At 35.6% G+C, this 18,577-nt stretch overlaps 1 protein-coding gene across 1 annotated transcript; it reads left to right on the top strand.

The window, feature by feature from the left end:
- Positions 1-7,365: 7,365 nt before the first annotated feature.
- Positions 7,366-9,784, top strand: LOC134246445 (uncharacterized). The gene has a single exon (XM_062728811.1). It carries the CDS (start codon positions 7,486-7,488, stop codon positions 8,863-8,865), a length of 1,380 nt encoding a protein of 459 aa, XP_062584795.1. The 5' UTR covers positions 7,366-7,485; the 3' UTR covers positions 8,866-9,784.
- Positions 9,785-18,577: the final 8,793 nt, after the last annotated feature.

Below are 18,577 nucleotides of genomic sequence, written 5' to 3'. Positions count from 1 at the left end.
ATGTTGTTTAACATCACTCTCGAGAATTTTTCTCTCATATGGAGACGCCATCACTTGCCGATGGAGAGCTACAAATTTTGTCCTATACTCGGCACTCAGGGCCATTGAGCAGTGAGGGATCTTTTTCGTGCCAATACCTACTGCTACACGTGACCTCGGTTTATACGGTCTCATTCGAACGACTGGTTTCTACTTCCCACAGTGAGATTTGAACCCGCAACGTAAGGATCGACTCCTTACTTCGCGACTCTAGAGCAGACGCTCTATCCACTGCGCCACGCGGGCGATAGATGAGACTTGAAAGCCTTTGCTGATAACTCATCTAAAAGAGCAAACTCTGATCAAAATCCAGTTTGCTAAGTTAAAAGTAACAGAAATATACAGTCCAATAAACGAAGCAGATGAAACGGATAAGAACACCCTCTACGAGCAGTTACAGAGAGAGAGAGAGAGAGAGAGCACCAAAACATTATATACTCATGTTATTTGGCGATGTCAATGCAAAAAGCTGGCTGAAAAGCTTAAGTGTGCGCTCTAAATAACTTATCTAAAAACCCTCTTTAAGCACCTTTACATAAAGATACCTACATACCAATCTCCTAGTGGAAGAGATATGAACCAAAAAATGATCATGTGATTGTGAATGGCAGATACAGCAAGTCTGTATATGATTTAAGGGTTCTTCGTGGTGCAGATGCCAATTCAAATCAAAGTAAAGATGAAGCTCTGAAGAAAATTAAAGCCATTCAGAAAGCAACAGGAAGATGTTTGAGGTCAGCAAGATGAAAGATCGAAGAATATTCAAATGATAACAGCTTTGAATAAGAAATAGGTGTCAGCAAATATTTGTTTAGAAAAACAGTCAACGAAAATGGACCCTTGTGAAGAAGGTATACACTAGTAATAAAACAGCAGAAAAAGCCTTGAGCAATAAGAAAAGGAAACACAAAGACTTTTTGCAGAAACAGAGCTGATAAAAGAAAAAATCTGGAGGATACTTGGTATGGCAAACCAAACGGAAAAGACATCAAACGCAAACCGCCCAAGTGAAGTTTACCAACTGACTAAACAGTTTTGTGTGAGAGAGAAAAACAAAACAAGAGGCATAAGGAACAAAAATGATGAGCATATCATCGAGGATGAAGTAATATTGGAAAAGTTGAAAGGACTTTTTGAAGAGGTTCTTAATGTTCCAAGAGAAGCAACAAAATAATCCGAGGGATGAAAGATCCAAGAGAACATAATTGCTGAAATTACTACAATTGACACAACACAGTGCGACAAGGATGTATTATGTCTGGGTTCCTGTTCATCATTGTGGTAGACTGATTAATGAGAAAAACCAACAATAAGGAGAAAGGAAAACGATGGAAATTTATGTTCACCACAGAGGACCTGGATAATGCAGAATAATTCGCCCTTTTCCCCAGCAAACACAGCTCTATATGCAAGAAAAGACCAGGAGATCTAGATGTCGCTGAATATACACACTTAAAATTTAAAGTGGACAAGACAAACAGAATCCGGTTAAATGATAAGGAAGTAGAAGATGTCGAAACATTCCTCTGCCTGGGTGAAACAATACACAAGACGGGAGAAACTGAGGCAGACAAAGGGAGAAAGCTAGGATTAGCCAGGATTACTTTTGCATTCCTTACCAAAATATGGAAGTCGGCACAATACAGCACAAAGACTAAACTTAACATCTTCAACACAAAAGTTTTATCTGTGTTGCTGTATGGTTCCCAACTAAGAAAACCACCAAGAAAGACAATGAAATTTTGCACACATTACATCGAATTCAAGGAGATCCTAACAATTGTATGAAAGAGCAAGATTCATACCTTATTAAATACGATCAAAGGATGGAGATGGATAGCCCAAATTCTTCGAAGAGAAGTCAGTTTACAGATTAGAACAGCTCTCACATGGACCCCTGAGGGAAAAAGAAGAAAATGACGGCCAAAACGCACCCGTCAACGCTCTTCTGAGAATGGAAAGAACTGGGTTGGAGCAGCTAGAAGGAGGTGAAGGTGGTTGCCATTGACCACCGTAAGTGACGTACTTTGTTGAAAAGTTTTATGCATCCTCCAGGGCACGGAGAGGATATCTAAGCAGTATTGACGATCATGACTCAACATCTTTCTTCGCGGTTCAATAGAGCTTTCAGAATTTTTTTTATTAAGATTATAAGTTAATTCTTTGTCCTGTGACCGGTCTCGGTATCCTAGTGGTAGAGCGTTCGCTTCGTGATCGGGAGGCCCGGGTTCGATTCTCGTTCGCGGCGCCGCGTCATGCCTAAGACGCAAACATAGGTGGTGACTGTTCCTTCGCCAAGCACTCGGCACTAGAAGTGAAAGTCACGGATCTTTCGGATATGACCTTAAAAACGTAGGTCTAGAGTCACGGTTGGAGTTGGCACGATAAAGAACCCTCACTGCTCAATGGCCCTGAGTGCCGAGTATACGTCTAAATTTGAAGCCCTTCACCAGCATACAGAGACGTCTCCATATGAGTGAAAAATTCTCGAGAGGGACGTTAAACAATATACAATCAATTTTTGTCCTGTGTTGGACTAACCGATCCCATACAGTACGTTGTTAAGAGATGAAAAAGAACTACTGCAAGAACATGCTCTACGTATACGTATGAACAATTTCTAAAAAGAGGTAAATTATTGAAAAACAAGTTAATGAAACAAAAATATCAGCAGTCTCGTTTACAGTCATCATTTCGTAAGTTTTATGGTCGATACAATGACCTTGTCAGCAAATACAATTCATCATTGAGTCACATGCTGACTGACGTTAGTCCATTATTTATACAGTGAATTGACGACGGAATTTTCCATTATTCCCCGATCATGACAAGAAGCACACGGCGGTTGTGACTGGTCGGCAGGGGATGCTCACTCCTCCATAGCACCTGATCCCACCTCTGATGTTTTGGAGGTCCGTGTTTGCTCTGCTCCTATTTGTATTGTTTTATGGACTTTTGATATTGAGTACTGTGCGTTATCTCCATATGGCTGAACCTGACCTTCTTATTTCTGCCTCAGTCCTTCCTTTTTAATCTATTGTGGCTCCCAGTTAAAGAAAAGTTGTGTTGTAAATTCTCCTTGTCCCCTGCTATTCATACATTTTCTACGGCCACATCTAGTATATTTGTAAAGAAGTATATTTTTGTTTTGTTGTTCCTCTTTCACTAGGCATAAAGCTTGGTCTGGTCTCAGATTGTCTTCTATCGTATTTGTACGATGCAGAATCATTTTTTCCAGGCTGGCGATGTCTCTTGTTTGTACCGGTCACGGTAGCCTAGTGGTAGAGCGTTTGCTTCGTGATCGGGAGGCCCGGGCTCGATTCTCGTTCGCGGCACCACGTCATACCTAAGACGCAAACATAGGTAGTGACTGTTCCTTCGCCAAGTGTTCGGCATGAGAAGTGAAAGTCACGGGTCTTTTGGATATGACCTTAAAAACGTAGGTCCCGTGTCACGGTAAGCGTTGGCACGATAAAGAACCCTCACTGCTCAATGGCCCTGAGTGCCGAGTATAGGACTAAATTTGAAGACCTTCACCGGCATACTGTGAGTGAAAAATTCTCGAGAGGGACGTTAAACAGTATACTATCAATCAATCAGATGCTTCACCCTCTTTAACTAGATCTACCTTGATACTGTCTCTACTCGTGATTATTACATAATGATTTTTTTTAATATAACGTTCTCTTCTCTTATTGGCGAATCATCGCTTACTCTACATTCATTCTAATACATTCTTTCTTCAAGAAGTTCTCATTTTTTCTATTGGGACATTAAGAAATCTCTCAAAGTGTCTTGACATCTCTGTAATGTTAATCATGCTTACATGTAATGAGTAAAGTAGTCCGCCGATCTTTGATTGTATATCACTACATGTTTACCCGGCAAAGTGGGAAGAATTTAGACTTTCTCGTAAGGTTTGAAGAGTGATGCAAAATGTTGTGTAGTATTACATAAAAAGTGAAACAAAGAAAAAGTGAAAAGAGAAAGTGAAATCTAAGAACTAAAGAGAACTTACAATTTACTTAAATTTTAGGTACTAGTATTTATTATTTATATTTAATTTATTTCAAATCGAAATCTTTTAATCCATGCATCAAAATTTTGTGTTAAATACCCAATCCATGTCTAGTTTTGCCCGTTTAACTTGGGAAACAGTACCTTTGCCTTTGGTAATCTCGTTGATACCTTTTGGAATTCAGACCGATTGTTGGAATGCCTGGTCTCCAAAAACGACATAGATCTGAATATATTTCCATTTCTAAATTTTTTCTCTATGATAACCCTTTGAAAGTAAGCGGAGTTGATTTCCTGATAATTCTGCCGGAATGTAAATTAGGCAGGTCGATAGGTCAGGAGCTATGGAGGCCTAGTATGCATGAAAATCTCGTGCGCATCTGTCTCTGAGTCTGACGCTAAGGAGGCCAAATATGCATGAAAATTCCGTGCGGCTGCTGTTGTGTTCGGAGAGGCCTACCACAGGAGTCTGAAGTTTTACTCATCAAAAAAAAAAAAAAATCCGGAAAAAAATTTTCCTACCCTTAACTAAAAAAAAACCCCCCAGGATGGCAACGTGTTTTGGGGGGACCCACCTAAACAAATAGATCTGGGCTTGGCTAGAAAAATCTCGCGACTAATTCAGTTTCCGGAACGTTTTTGTTATTTATTCAATGTGAAAAATTCAATCTGCTTGACGACTACGGGCCGTTCCTAGCCCTTTTTCCACTTTGACAGCTCATCCTGGACTCCATGCCACTAAACCGGAAGAGAATCTCGCAGTGTATATTTGACGTTTATAAAAACTTGTTCAAATGAAATAAAATAAATAATTGTTCAACGTAATTTTATTCAGTTATTTTAAATATATTTAACAGAACTTTAAAAAGTTATTTATTCTTTTTCTTACTTGTACGACGATGTGTACCAGGGACAGATAATTCAGTTTTAACAAGCGCCAATTTTAAATCAATGAAAAGCCATGTCGACAAAGAGCCAAACAGTTAGACTAAGCACCATTATAAAGCATTATTTTGTTTGAAAAATATATCTTTTTATTGATCACGTATGGTAACATAAAATTGTACATGAAGTTTTACATGCATTTTTTTTTGGTTCTTTTCTTCAATTACGTCATTTATTCACCTCGGAGTTCACTTCCGGTTTAGTGGCATGGAGTCCAGGATGAGCTGTCAAACTGGAAAAAAGGCTATGAACAGCCCGTAGTCGTCAAGCAGATTTGATTCCTCAACTTGAATAAATAACACAAACACTCCAGATACTGAATTAGTTGCGAGATTTTTCCGACCAAGCCCAGATCTATTTGTTTAGGTGGGTCCCCCCAAAACACGTTGCCATCCTGGGGTTTTTTTAGTTAAGGGTAGGAAAAATTTTTTCCGGATTTTTTTTTTTTTTTTTTTTTTTTTTTTGACGATAAAAACTTCAGACTCCTGTGGGCCTACTAAAATTGGGATGGGAATCCTCGTGTAATTCAAATCTATGTCTGCATTTTTAAAGTCTAAATCAACAATTTTATTTCACAATGAAATGGAAATATAAGGAATCACTGTCTAGTTATGAGAGTATGCCAGGGACATCAACAATAGTGGGAAACATGGGATAATTTTAGCATAACGGGCTTCGCCCGTTATGCAAATTATCCCATGTTTCCCACTATTGTTGATGCCCTGGCATACTCTCAAAACTAGACAGTGATTCCTTAAATACATCTGCATCACGCAAAATGCACCACTCTCGCATACAAACATCCTTTTTGATTGGTGGGTATCACCTATGAATATGCAGAGAGGTAAAATTATGTTAGAGTTATCTTTCTTTCAGGAGGTTTTGCAGGACTTTGGCAAAATGCGATATAAGCTCTTAATTTTTTTAAGCTTGTAATTATGTAAATATAAGTTGGTTTTTTTTATTTAAGAAAATGATATTCACTTAAAGTACCAACACTGCTTTGTTTTCTTTACGAGTCGGCTCTGATACGAACAAACAAAAATACAAACACACAAACTTAACTTGGCTTTTCGTTGATTTTGGTAAATTCTTATGCTTTAGTTTTTGAAATTGTCAAATTTACTACCATATTTATAATAAATATGTATAAATTTGAATAACGATAATAAAAAGATTGAATCGGGTATCATTTTACATTCACTGTCATCACTGGACAATGATGAAAAAAAAGTGCATTTCATAATGTGGTATAATTCCTACATAGTAATTCTCAGAATTTTCTGATAATTACATGAACGTAAACGTACATGTATCTTTAACATTTTATTTCAATTTACTAGTACAATATAGATACGCTCTGATTGACGATAGTGGATTCTATCTGATAAAAAAAATATATTTTTTGTGTTGCAAAAACATGAATGTTATTCTTTGCAATAATTTTGGTTGCAGCAAATTATGAAATAGTTTTGCCTGGATTTGGATATTGTGAAAATCGTTTTTGTAATGCAACCAACATTTAAATATGATTAAGAATTAGGGTATATACCTTTGAAATCCTCGAAACTTATAAGTTTCAAGTTAAACTAGAATGTGACACATACTACATTTAGGAATTTCTTTCATATCGAATTCAAAATTTGTGCTTGATATGCAAATCAAACCCGCCACCCCACCCCCTATCACATTCTACTTTAAAAAATATTAGCTACGGACGGTTTGTCCACAAATTTTCCCTTAAATTTTATTTTTCCAAATAACATAATAAAAATGAATCCACCCATTCACTTAATATAAACAGGTGCATATTCTGACAAACTATGAGCAGGTCAACAAGAATGTTGCAATTAATGGGGTCTATTTTTCTTTCTGCACATTTTGCATTCCATTGTGATTGTCTGGAAAAAAAAAATGTACCCAGTGAAGTATACATCGTTTTATGATTGTTTCTCTGAAAATGCATTGACCCGCTTATAAGATATATCAAAATAACTCTCCAACAAAGTTTTAAGCCTCTTTTTTCTGTCTGTCTGAACTTTCTTTGACTTGGTTTCCAATTGTCTTTCTATTTATTAAAATTCAAAACAGATTTTGCCGGTCTTCCGTGACCTAAATATTCAGTCATTGTTCAAATCACTCCACATTTTTGTGGCTGGCTAAAAATTATGAATTAGATACCTATTTGGCTATCAATCAACAGAGTAAAAAGTGCGTACACAATCTACAGAGTAAATCTTGCCAGCCTTTACAAAGAGTCTTACGGTGGGCATTGTTACGTCCATCCCCATTGGTTGAAGTCACTGGAGTGTGACGAAATCACAGGTCTTGTTATTTTACCTACAGTGTTACGTTAAATGGAATTCAGAACTCAGGTGTATTCATGTGTGCGGGCATTTTTACGAATGTTTAATAGCACACCTGTCATTATTAAAACTCAATCGAAGTGGAGGACCCACGAAATTTAAAAGACAGCTGTTTGATATGGACCCTAATTATAATTATAATCAGGGAGTTAATCCTCCAGAATCATATAACGCTGTGCCCCCCTCGCAGAACATGCAAGGGACCAATATATGGACTGGGAATTATCCCAACTTTCAGCAAATGCAGCAACTCAACGCACAGCTCGGTGCAATGAATCTGAACAATTCTGGAACAAATTATTTGGATGCTTACATGTCCATGGCAAGAAATGACCCTTCAGCAGCAGCTAACAATGGACCGTACATCATCGCGTCTGTACAACCTTCTCCGGTGACAATTACTCAAGGAACCCCGGGACTAAGCATGCCAAGCAACTTGCCAAATAACATCACAGGCTTTCCAAATGGACAATTTCCAGCGCCATCCCAAGCAAACCAAGTTGCGGGGGTGATGACGCCGGAGCAGTTTGCCTTGTGGACACTTCAAACAAACATTGCTCTCGGAAATATATCACAGGAGTCTTTAGTTAACAACCTCCAATCCATTCCAAAGGGATCTGTGTCAGTACCAATAACTGTTGCCAGTATTGTTTCTCAGACATCTCAAGAAGCCGTCTCGCCGACCACCTCTGTCAGTTCTAATTCCGCTCCCCAAACGCCGTCTACCCCAGGGGCAAGACATCTTTCTGAAGGGGCACCAGGAATTGGAAAACCTTTGCAAGTGCAGCTGAATGAAACCGGAAGTACCTCATCCAGTTCCATGCCTGGATCGCCGTCAAGCATATCAGGACACTCTCTTCCGGAGACATCAACTTTCTGTCCTCTTTCTCCGGATTCTGAAAATGTATTCTTAAACGGTGAATGGAAATCAGGAAATGTTCCCATTCGTTCCCATTCCCTTAAATATCAAGTGAAATATCCAAAGGACAAGTGTTATAAGTGCATGAAGAAGATCTACCCAATGGACAAAATGGGTCCAGTAAAAGACGCAATGTATCATAAAGGGTGTTTTGTTTGCAAAGTATGTAAAACTCTTCTAAATGTAAAGAATTATTACCTAAACAAAAATGACACATTCGACCATGACGTTTACTGCAAGTCACATCAGCCCGTGGGCACGGGGAAAGGGACTGATGCGGACGCTGTGTTAATTAAAGGTTTAATGAATGTCCCAAAACTGGACAAGGTAAATGAACAGATCAGGGGCGATAAAAACTATCACCTGGATGCCAATGCTGTGGAAATTGCCCATGCACGGAGTGTTCCGGCACCTGACCTTCAGATGGCCAACAAGGTCAAGGAGAAAGCGTGGACTAAAGATCAGAGGAAGTCGGAAAGTGTTCCTCCCCCAAACGTGGTGCGGTACAAAGATCCGGTTCCGGAATATGATCCAGAAAGTTATGAAAGATACGTGGTAGAAAATAACCCTGATTATTAGTTCATGGATAATTGGCAATAATGGGTTAGAAACGAACGCGGGAGTGGATATAAATCGGACCTCAAAATATGTATATCCCCTCTTATTATGGGAAGTCATCATATTTAGGACCATCTACATTGGCCATTGTATGATTTAAATCGCCATACTTACGGTTAAAACGTTGTGTGAGATTTAAGCTTGATTTAAATTGTATAATGGAAAACAATCCCGAGGTTTTAAACAGAGGACTTATTTGACCCATTGCGTTTTATACAGTTTTGATTTCATCGGAGAGAAAATAGGGTTGGCAATGGTGCGTATAGTTAACAATAAGAACCTGTGGTGTCGGGCAGAGATTTAATAAAGCTGACCCTAGTCGCCTATACACCTGAATACCTGGACACCAAATAACAATTAATAGCTCCTTATTTCGCCACATTGTCCATTGATGGTCATTCTAACGCCTCTCGGTGGATAATCGCCGCTGAAATCGTTAAAATTTACGGAAAGTCTCACACGTGTTTAGACAGATTTGGTATGAATACACCAACGGAGTAATGTCGTAAGAAAAATTCTCAATTATCTGACTAATAATATTGGTGTTAATCAGTATTTACTCTTGTAGATGTTCACATTTGACATGAGTAATCAGCATATATACGATAGATATTATTACAATTACGACTATACAAGATATTTTATGTACAGTATATAACTTTCTTAAGGGGCATCAATCAAAATTATAAGCACGTGCTAATTATGTTTGTGTAATTATTTTACTTATAAATGAGATGTCAGAAAAACACAGAATTGAGGACTATAGTTTATACTTATCATCCATTTAAACATGACATACATTGTATATAAGTATTTATAATATACCTTTGTTATTTATTGTTTGCAATTGTTTATATACCTCAATAACACTATAACGATGTGTTCTTGGTCTTTTTTACCACAGAGATAACGATCTCTACAGATATTCGCTAGAGTTTTCCATAAGCTGAAAAACAGATATAACTTGGCTAGTTATATGACCTTTTCTCGCATGCTTCTGTTTCTAATACAAAGGCAGTGTTTCGGCGTACCATGTCATTTTTAATGCAAAGTCTTTTGTCCTCGTGTAGTTTAAAGTAGTTTTTCACAATATGTAGGATGCTTGGAAAGATATGCGTTGAAATGCTTAAAATAAGACGTAGATCCAAATCGTCCCATTTTGGATTTATTTTTTATTTTTCCTCTATGACGAATACTCCTTTTCGATGTTACTTTTCTATAACAAAACGACTTTGCTCTTGTTCAGAAAAAAACATTACCCTGTTTCGCATGTTTTTCTGTTCCCCCTTGCAGAAGAGTTACCACAAGGAAATATACGTATAAAATAGTGACTGCGTCTTATTTTCGTAACTTATTTAATATATCTGACCAATTCATTTATTTGAAATCCATGACAGCAGAGTGTTTTAGGTGCGAGTAGTAACCCCCCTCCCCTCAAAAAAGTGGAGAAAAAAAGTTTGTAAATTAAAATGTTATTGTTTGAAAGAAAATAAATAATTTATATATAATATGGACCTGAGAAGAGAAATCCCTCCTAGCCAACACCCCCCCCCCCCCTCGGCAGTTCCACTTTTTCAAAAAAGTGGCAATTACCGCAATTTATTTTTGTGTCTTTCCAGTCCTTTTCTACAAAAACACATATAAATATATACTCGATCAACTTACATGTGTATGTTTATGACTAACATCAGGTAATTTGAGCGCGTGTATTCATCAAATCAATCTTCATATTAGATTTATTGAAATATTGTCATATATTGTATGTTTAATGTGCTTTTAGCATGACATTTAGATGTTTTAGTGAGTCATTTTGTTTTTGCGTTAACCAAGTCCTAAATAATAAGAAAATTTTCTTGACTGGGATAAAATTACGAGTAGCAATTTTCACGAAATATGACGAGTTTGAATTATCCACTTTTTGACATAACAAGGTGGAATCCTTTTTATTTTCCCCAATTATTTCATATTAATAATTAACACGAATGTAAAGTAAATATTATGAAGGAATTAATTTTGATGAAGTCTGGCATAAGCACCCGTTAGCCTTTCGACTACTGAGTATCCGGCTGCTCTTTACCGGTGCTAGGACATTCAAGTTCGTTTCAAAGGTCATCTATTTGTCGTTCGCAAGAACATTTACCCTAGCTGTTGGGTCCGCAAGAACAGGATACAACTAATATAATTGGAAGAATGATGAAGGATCAGACTTCAGTAATATCATCCCAAAGATATACAAATGGGAGTCAAATATCCCCCCCCCCCTACTCTAAACGAAGTACATGTAAGATTTTTTGTAGTCTGGACAGTTGAACTTTTTATGCTTGATTTTTTTATTACCTCCTCCAACCCTTACTTACTTTTCTCTGTCGGGTAATTAGTTTCCCAAACGATTTGTCAACTTTTAAAGAACTAGAAAATATGTTGCTTCGGGTCTGAGATGCATTTGACACAAAACCATAAAGGCAATTCGAGCATGCATCATACCTAAAGTAGTCCTGCCTTTTTAACGAGTTTTCATCACTTTGCATTTAAATTAACTGTCACTTAAACGGTAACTTAACCCGGATCTCTCTCTCTCTCTCTCTCTCTCTCTCTCTCTCTCTCTCTCATGTATAAGGTGTATGGTTTAAGTGCTTAAATATCTGCTTACAACACTGTAATTAATCTAAATCAAGATCCGTCCTTCTGACTTGATAAATCACAAGATAATGAGCTCAAAACCAGCCTTCAACATTTCCTAGAAATTTCTGTCAGATCCAAATCGAGTCACAGCTAAAAACGATAAACGCATTATTGCAAATTTATTTTACTGCATTCAAGTATATGAAAAAGGAATCTGCAACTGCCGTCAATAAAACTTCCAACGTCATTTCTTCTCTTCTTTTAGAACATATCAGGAAAAGATTTTTTTTAATTTCCCAAACGATTTCAGTACCTTTCTTTCAAAGCAAAGAGGAAAAAAGTTTTTAGCTCCATTGGCGATTGTGTTTCGTTAGTTTGTTGAGTGAATTTGTGGTGTTAAAAGATTTTACTGGATATGAAAGGTTCTCTTATGTTTGCGTCAATGATATAAATTTAATAAAACATGACCGAGAGCAATACAAGCGAAAGAAGGGGACATAAATCCTGGTGTCCTTTTCTCGTCGGTGACTCGTGTGACAGGAGCAAGACTGAGGGAACAAAACGTACCTCACCCCCTGAACCGAAAGTCGCGTCTGCCGTCAGGTCATGCGGACAATGTGATTATTTACTGTACAAATACGGCAATAATTTTTCACTTACTTATCAAAAAAATCTTGTCAAATTCAATGAAATATCTTGTCACAAGGCTGATCTGAAGGAATCCGCTCGGAACTGTCTTGTTTACGTGGTTGTACACTGGTCACGGATAATATGTCACGAGGAGTCACGATTGAACAATCATACAGACAGATAAAACATCATTTGGTTATTTAAATCGGTCCTCAATGATTGAAAAAGTGATTTCTCTTCATGTATCATTAAGATTCCCTGATTTATTGAATAATGCGAAGGATTGTATATGCCTTAACTCTTACCTGCGCACATTGGGATAAAAGATTAAAATTTTAGAAAGATGCTTCAAACAACTTGGCCCTTTTCCCCTGAAAGAAGAGTATTATAAGTGTTATCTTTTAAACAATAGAAGCGGGTTATGTAAATTTTTTCTGCAATTTTATTGTTTATATTTATATTTTTTATCAATTAAAGTAGGATTAAAAAGATTAATTATTGTATTAATGATGCGAACGTCTTTATACGTATGGATTTATAGGCGACCTGCCTACTGCAGTTTATGCAGTGATGAAAGCAATGGGGTTTCTTAAGAAATAAAGGAGAAAATATTCAGTGGATGTAAATATTTTAGAATGAAAGCAATGTTATTAATTTTTTTTATACATCACATTAATTTATAGGGGGAAATACTCAAAAAATACAATGTACTTCAAATGGAGAAATAATTGTTTGGTGTCACAAACATCTATATACCAGTTCTTTGATTTTTTGGGGCCAAAAAATAACGTGCTTTCATAACTTTGTTTTGTATATGGCCTGTTTCATTAAATTTAATGTATTAGCCGTCTTGAATTCAACTGCAATGCATGTACACATGAATACCTTTGTTCTTAATTTACGACATACAACTGCTCTCAAAAATCTTATCCAAACATGTAAGTTTACATCATATTTATCAGTCTTTTATTTTATATCTCAAATATTGTGTATATTTTTTTCGCTTATTGAAGCTTATGTAATAAGGTGCCCCATGTCCATCTGTCCACCCGATTGTAAACAAAGAGCTTGGTTCACTTTATGCATAAAACGGCCCTGTAGATATACAAATTTATTGACCAACACTTAAATGTTCCATTTTACACTTAAAAATGAAGCAGAGACTTAGTTCTTTCATTTCCTATAGCTATTAATTTTTTTCTCCTTAAACTCCAGGTCTTGGAACAGAGGCTTTATGGAATTGCAATGTTCTTGAATTTTGATGGAAACAGACCTTATATATTTGAGTTCTTTCAGAGAAGATAAGTAATATGAGCGCACCCTCCTATCTAAAAAATAAAACATGTCTTGTTATCCTCAGAAACAGTTCATTAATTTACTGGTTGCATATCTTATATCAGAGATTGCGCTCTATATCAAATATTGAAAAATAGCTTTAAATTGAAAATTGACTGTTTTTTGTAGATTGTTTCAGAATATGAGTAAATTGACGCATTTCATGACGTCATAATGCATTGACTAGCCAGAAAATTATGTCATTTTTGATAGACATGCAATCACCAATGGTCTAAATGATATTTAATGCATTGTTAATTAAAATAAAACAGTTTCAGTTGTTTAGAAATTCACAGGGCCAAAAAGACCATAAGTGAACCTTGTTCTTTTCAAAGTGCTATTTTTTCTTCTTCAATATGACTTCACTTGGTTCACGATACATAAGGAGAGGAATCATCGCAAATGAGACTGCAATGCATTATTCTAATTGAAGCATCAATGTATGGTCTTTTTTTATTATTATTTTTTTTTTTTGCATAGAAGTATAAAAGAGTATTTTTCTTCATTTATTTCATTCTGGACCATATGGATTCAAATGAGTAATCGGCTTTGTCAGAAAAGCAATATAACTGAAAACATTCAGGCCCTCTCCTTCTTTCTATGTGCTCTATCTGTGCCCGGTTTTAAGATTAAACTTTTCAAACTAGAGAAAAGCACGGATTGTTCTTCACCGCCCGGACGTGAATGGTGGAATGTTTTCTTTTCAGGGTAGTGAGTTGACACAGTGTGTCTTGATGGTCAAATAATAAATAACATTTAGTTGGCCAAGTCAATATGTATACTAAAAGAAAACCAATACTATTGTTACTGGTACTAACACATAACCGTACCTATCCTCCGGGTCTCCTTTTCCTTCGGGGTGCATTCGGTTTCTTGATGTTATTTTAAAGTTTGCGAATTCCTTTGGATACATTTGGTAAACTGAATGTAACTTTAAGGTAAAAATCGGGTCAAATATATCATGAATAGTAAAACGAGCAATCAAGTTTAGAAAAACCAAAGGAATTTTGTCAAAGAATACATATTTGAACTATGAAAGCCAAAGTTCTAACTTTTAAAGTTATGATCAAGATTAGAATTGTTTTGAATTGGTAAAACTCCAAGTCAGAGGGTAATATGTGAATATCTTGTTATAAGATATAAACAAGTGAAATATTAGCTGCAATAATGTAGCCCTCTCCGATTTTTTTTTTTTTTTTTTTTTTTTGCACCAACTGCAGCTAGTGAAATATGAAAGCCATTGCACCAACTATTCAAAATTTATGGCCTGGGTCAAAATTATTTATAGATGTAGGACAACCTCAGTTAAGGTTAAACTGTCAAAATCATTTGTTTCCAAAAGAAGGTATTGTAACAAGGATCGAATACCTTTGAAATATGAAAGCCCTATGAACAATAACCGTCCGAAAGGCCAAGGTTAAAGAATTTTAAAAGTTGGTCAAAGTCTAAAGTAAAGGTCAAAAATAGTTATACCCTTTGAAAGGTCCTGTCACAATGAATACATATGTGAAGTTATAAAGACGGAGCACTAACTGTTGATGATCAAAAGTTATGACCAAGGTGAAAGATTGGTAATTTTTGCAAAAGTTTTTGAAACTCCAAGGTCAAAGTTCAAATTTGTTAATACCAAAAAAAGGTCTTGTCAAAAGAAATATACCTGTAAAATATAAAAGTCAGTCACACGATCAAAAGTTATGGGTGTTATTACAGTTTTTGCTGACAAACTGACAGACGGATGGAGAAGGTAAAATCCATGTACTCCCGAATCTTTGATTACAGGGGCAAAAACAGCGCCATATGGTATGCAATTTGTTGGTAATTCGTGGATAAAAGTCATCCCCCGCAGTAGTTACATGTACCCACGAGTGATTCGGGTCCAACATCAACGCAAGCAGAAAGGTCAAGTGCTGGAAAAAAGCCGAAGAATTCCGTGCATAACGCAAACGTACTGCACCCCAAACAGAAGGACAACATACGAGTATACTATACAAATGTTGTCCGTTACAACAGTCGAACACGCTCAAACTTTTCCGTCGGATATAGAACGAACTATCGCTACATCTCTCCGGACATTGAACTTACACACTAAATAAGAAATTCCAAGAAAAGTTTGCAAACGAAACGAAGACCAACAGATAATGCTATCTTGGAAGGTTAAACCACGTCTATTGAAACAAGTCTTTGGATACACGTACTCAAGTGCGTAAAAATCAAAGTACAAGTATATAACTTGAGTTTACTGCATACGAGTGTACATGTACATCTAATCTGATGAGAACATTAAGATGATTGATTGATTGCTTTTTTAAAAATTGATTGAACTTCAAATAAAGTTTTCGCTCAAATCAGGTCGTCCACTGCATAATTCTTTTATCTTCGTTACAGGGCCTTTGATTTTTCATAACCAAATTCTTAAAAGACCTTTACATATTGGCCAAAGTCAATTTTTATTTTTATTATACATGAATGTCACATACACGTGCGTATATTTTAAATAAAAGTAAAGTGGTCATCAGAACATGACCATCAACTGCATGAAGTTATGAAGTGAGAATTAGAAGATCATTTCATTACATAATTTATAAACAAAGAAAATGATAATTGTTGATCGCAAATTGTTGTATGTTCATTTACGCTCGACAACTTGGAAAGATCCCTTAACAATGTCTTTGTTACAGACGTCCAAGTTAAAACGGCGCCACTGCAGCTGAAATGAAATGCATCTGGTAAAAACTGTTTTATCCATTTAAAGCTGTCGCTTTGCAATGTCCTTAAAGGACAAATCTGTATAATTACACAGTACACGTGGGGATTATGGGTACATGTATAATGAAACATACCTGTATACAATATATATACATGTAAAAACTATTGACTCGGAGGTGATCATGATGTTTACAGATTTTTGTACTTTTTTAAAAAATTCCACAGAGATACGTAACTCTGAAATTTTAAATATCCAACATTATGAAATCGTCCTACGCAATATTATAATGTAGAAAGGAACTCCATTAGAAAATGATATTTCTGTATCGTATGGACACAAAGATAATGCTTTATCGTATATCTAAATCGGTAGCAATAAAACTCTCAGGTTTCTTGCATGATATTGTTTACTGTTTAGAATAATAAATTGTGTTATAAACCTGTTTTTTTTTTAAGTATTACTTGTAAATCGCCGCTCCCTTTAAAGAATTCTCCTAGAAAGGAAGAGAAATGCATTTACCGAACTTTTTTATTATTTTTTTATTATTATTATTATAATTCAAATTTTGTAAATTTACTTATTCATTTGAATTTTTTACTTCAATTTTTAATGTAACATTTGCAGAAAAATAAAATATACATGTATACGAATTAAACAACAGTAACATTTAGTTACCTTATATTGGCAAATTAAATAAATAGAAATGCACAAATGAGAGGCCTTTGCCGACTTATTTAATTTGATTCAGAATTTGATCATTTTCAGAGTCAAAAGACCTCCATGCTAGATTATGCGGGATCCGTTTTCAAAAGAAAAAAAATCAGAATGATAAATGTACAAGTATAAATTGTTGTTTATTATGAACATTTTCCCCATAAATGTACAGGTGTATATGTGACTGAGAATTCATGTACATGCTGTTTTTCATTAATTACAACATTTGTCCTGGATCGTCTGAAGTCGTTAGGTTAATGCAGGCCCAAGGGGCATGTGATAATTGGCAGAGGGGGAAAAGTTCAGAGGAAACTTGGAAAGTGTGCCTCTCTCTAAATAAGTAAATAATGAAAATTTATCAACAAATGACAGACAGCTTATGTGCCTCCCAGCTTCCCTTCAGCAACGCTGATTCGTTCTGTATTTCATGCATGCAGATCGTATTGACTTTGAATTGCTTTAAACAGGTAACCCTTTAAACACGTGTTTTTTATTTACTTATTTACTATATATGCATATAGTGATGGTTTTTGATAGGGTTCACTTAATTCTCACTAAAACACTGAAAGTCAGTTTCAGCGAAAAATATAAGAATTAATCTTTTTTTAATTTAAAAAAATATTCATAGCGCGTCAAATTAATCGCCCGATGGCATTATTCTATTTCTTTTTCTTGATGTAAGCATTTAAACAATTATCACGATCATTGTGAAAATCTTTAAAGGATTTTCTCATAAATTGTTAAAAGACTTTCACATAAAATTCCTTTTTCTAATTTTGAATGTAAACACGCGAACTACCGAGGTTTATCCGCCGAACCATCTAAAATCGTTGCGTGTAAGTGTAAATACATTCTTGTCATTTCGTTTTAGGTTCGTTTCTGAAAATAATGACAACAATATGCATTTTCATTGCAACTCTACCAACCATCACGCTTCGATTATGCAAAATCCCATTAAAATATGGCATGTGTCGATATAATAGGGCAAGAAAAGAGATAACATTGAACTCATATACTCAAACGAGGACAGTAAAAGTGTGATTTTATTTTCATGTTTAATGGCATTGCATGCCAAACATTTTTCAGTGACTTAGAATGTCAATATTTATGTATTATGTTGTTTATAACATTTAAAAATTTCTTTCTATGATGTGTGTAATATTATGTGTTCTAAATGCATGCAAAGATAAATGAGTCACTGCAAATATGACTGCGTACAACAAAATACTTTAATTGATGATTTATTTTCTTGTTATATTCACTTGTTTACTAAAAAAAGATCAATATGTGTAATATGTAAACTAATTGTTTATTTCTTTCCTTGCTTGTTAATAGCATCAATTACAAAAATTATTTCATTCGGAATTTCCCTATACATCCCCTTCTCTTGTGCCTATATTATACTTATGAAAAGTCTTAGAAAAGTAAAGATCTTTGATTTAAAAGAAGTGGAAGATGACCAGCCCCATTAAGTAAAGTTGACATGATTTGCTTAATAAATATTCTCATAAAATTACTTCGCAGTATTACAACTGCACCAGAAAATTTGACCACCATTTTAGTAATTTTAATCAGGACAATATAAAACTAGTCCATATCACGTGTATTTCTCCACACCTGCCTGGTATTTAGGAGTTTCCCCCATCTGTCATCATAAGCAAATAT

Source organism: Saccostrea cucullata, unplaced genomic scaffold (assembly GCF_032062105.1).
Source record: "Saccostrea cucullata isolate Sc308-1 unplaced genomic scaffold, CSIRO_AGI_Scuc_v1 ctg532, whole genome shotgun sequence".
Classification (NCBI taxonomy): domain Eukaryota; kingdom Metazoa; phylum Mollusca; class Bivalvia; order Ostreida; family Ostreidae; genus Saccostrea; species Saccostrea cuccullata.
Note: the sequence above shows the minus strand (reverse complement) of the source record. Positions and strands in the feature narration are given on the sequence as shown.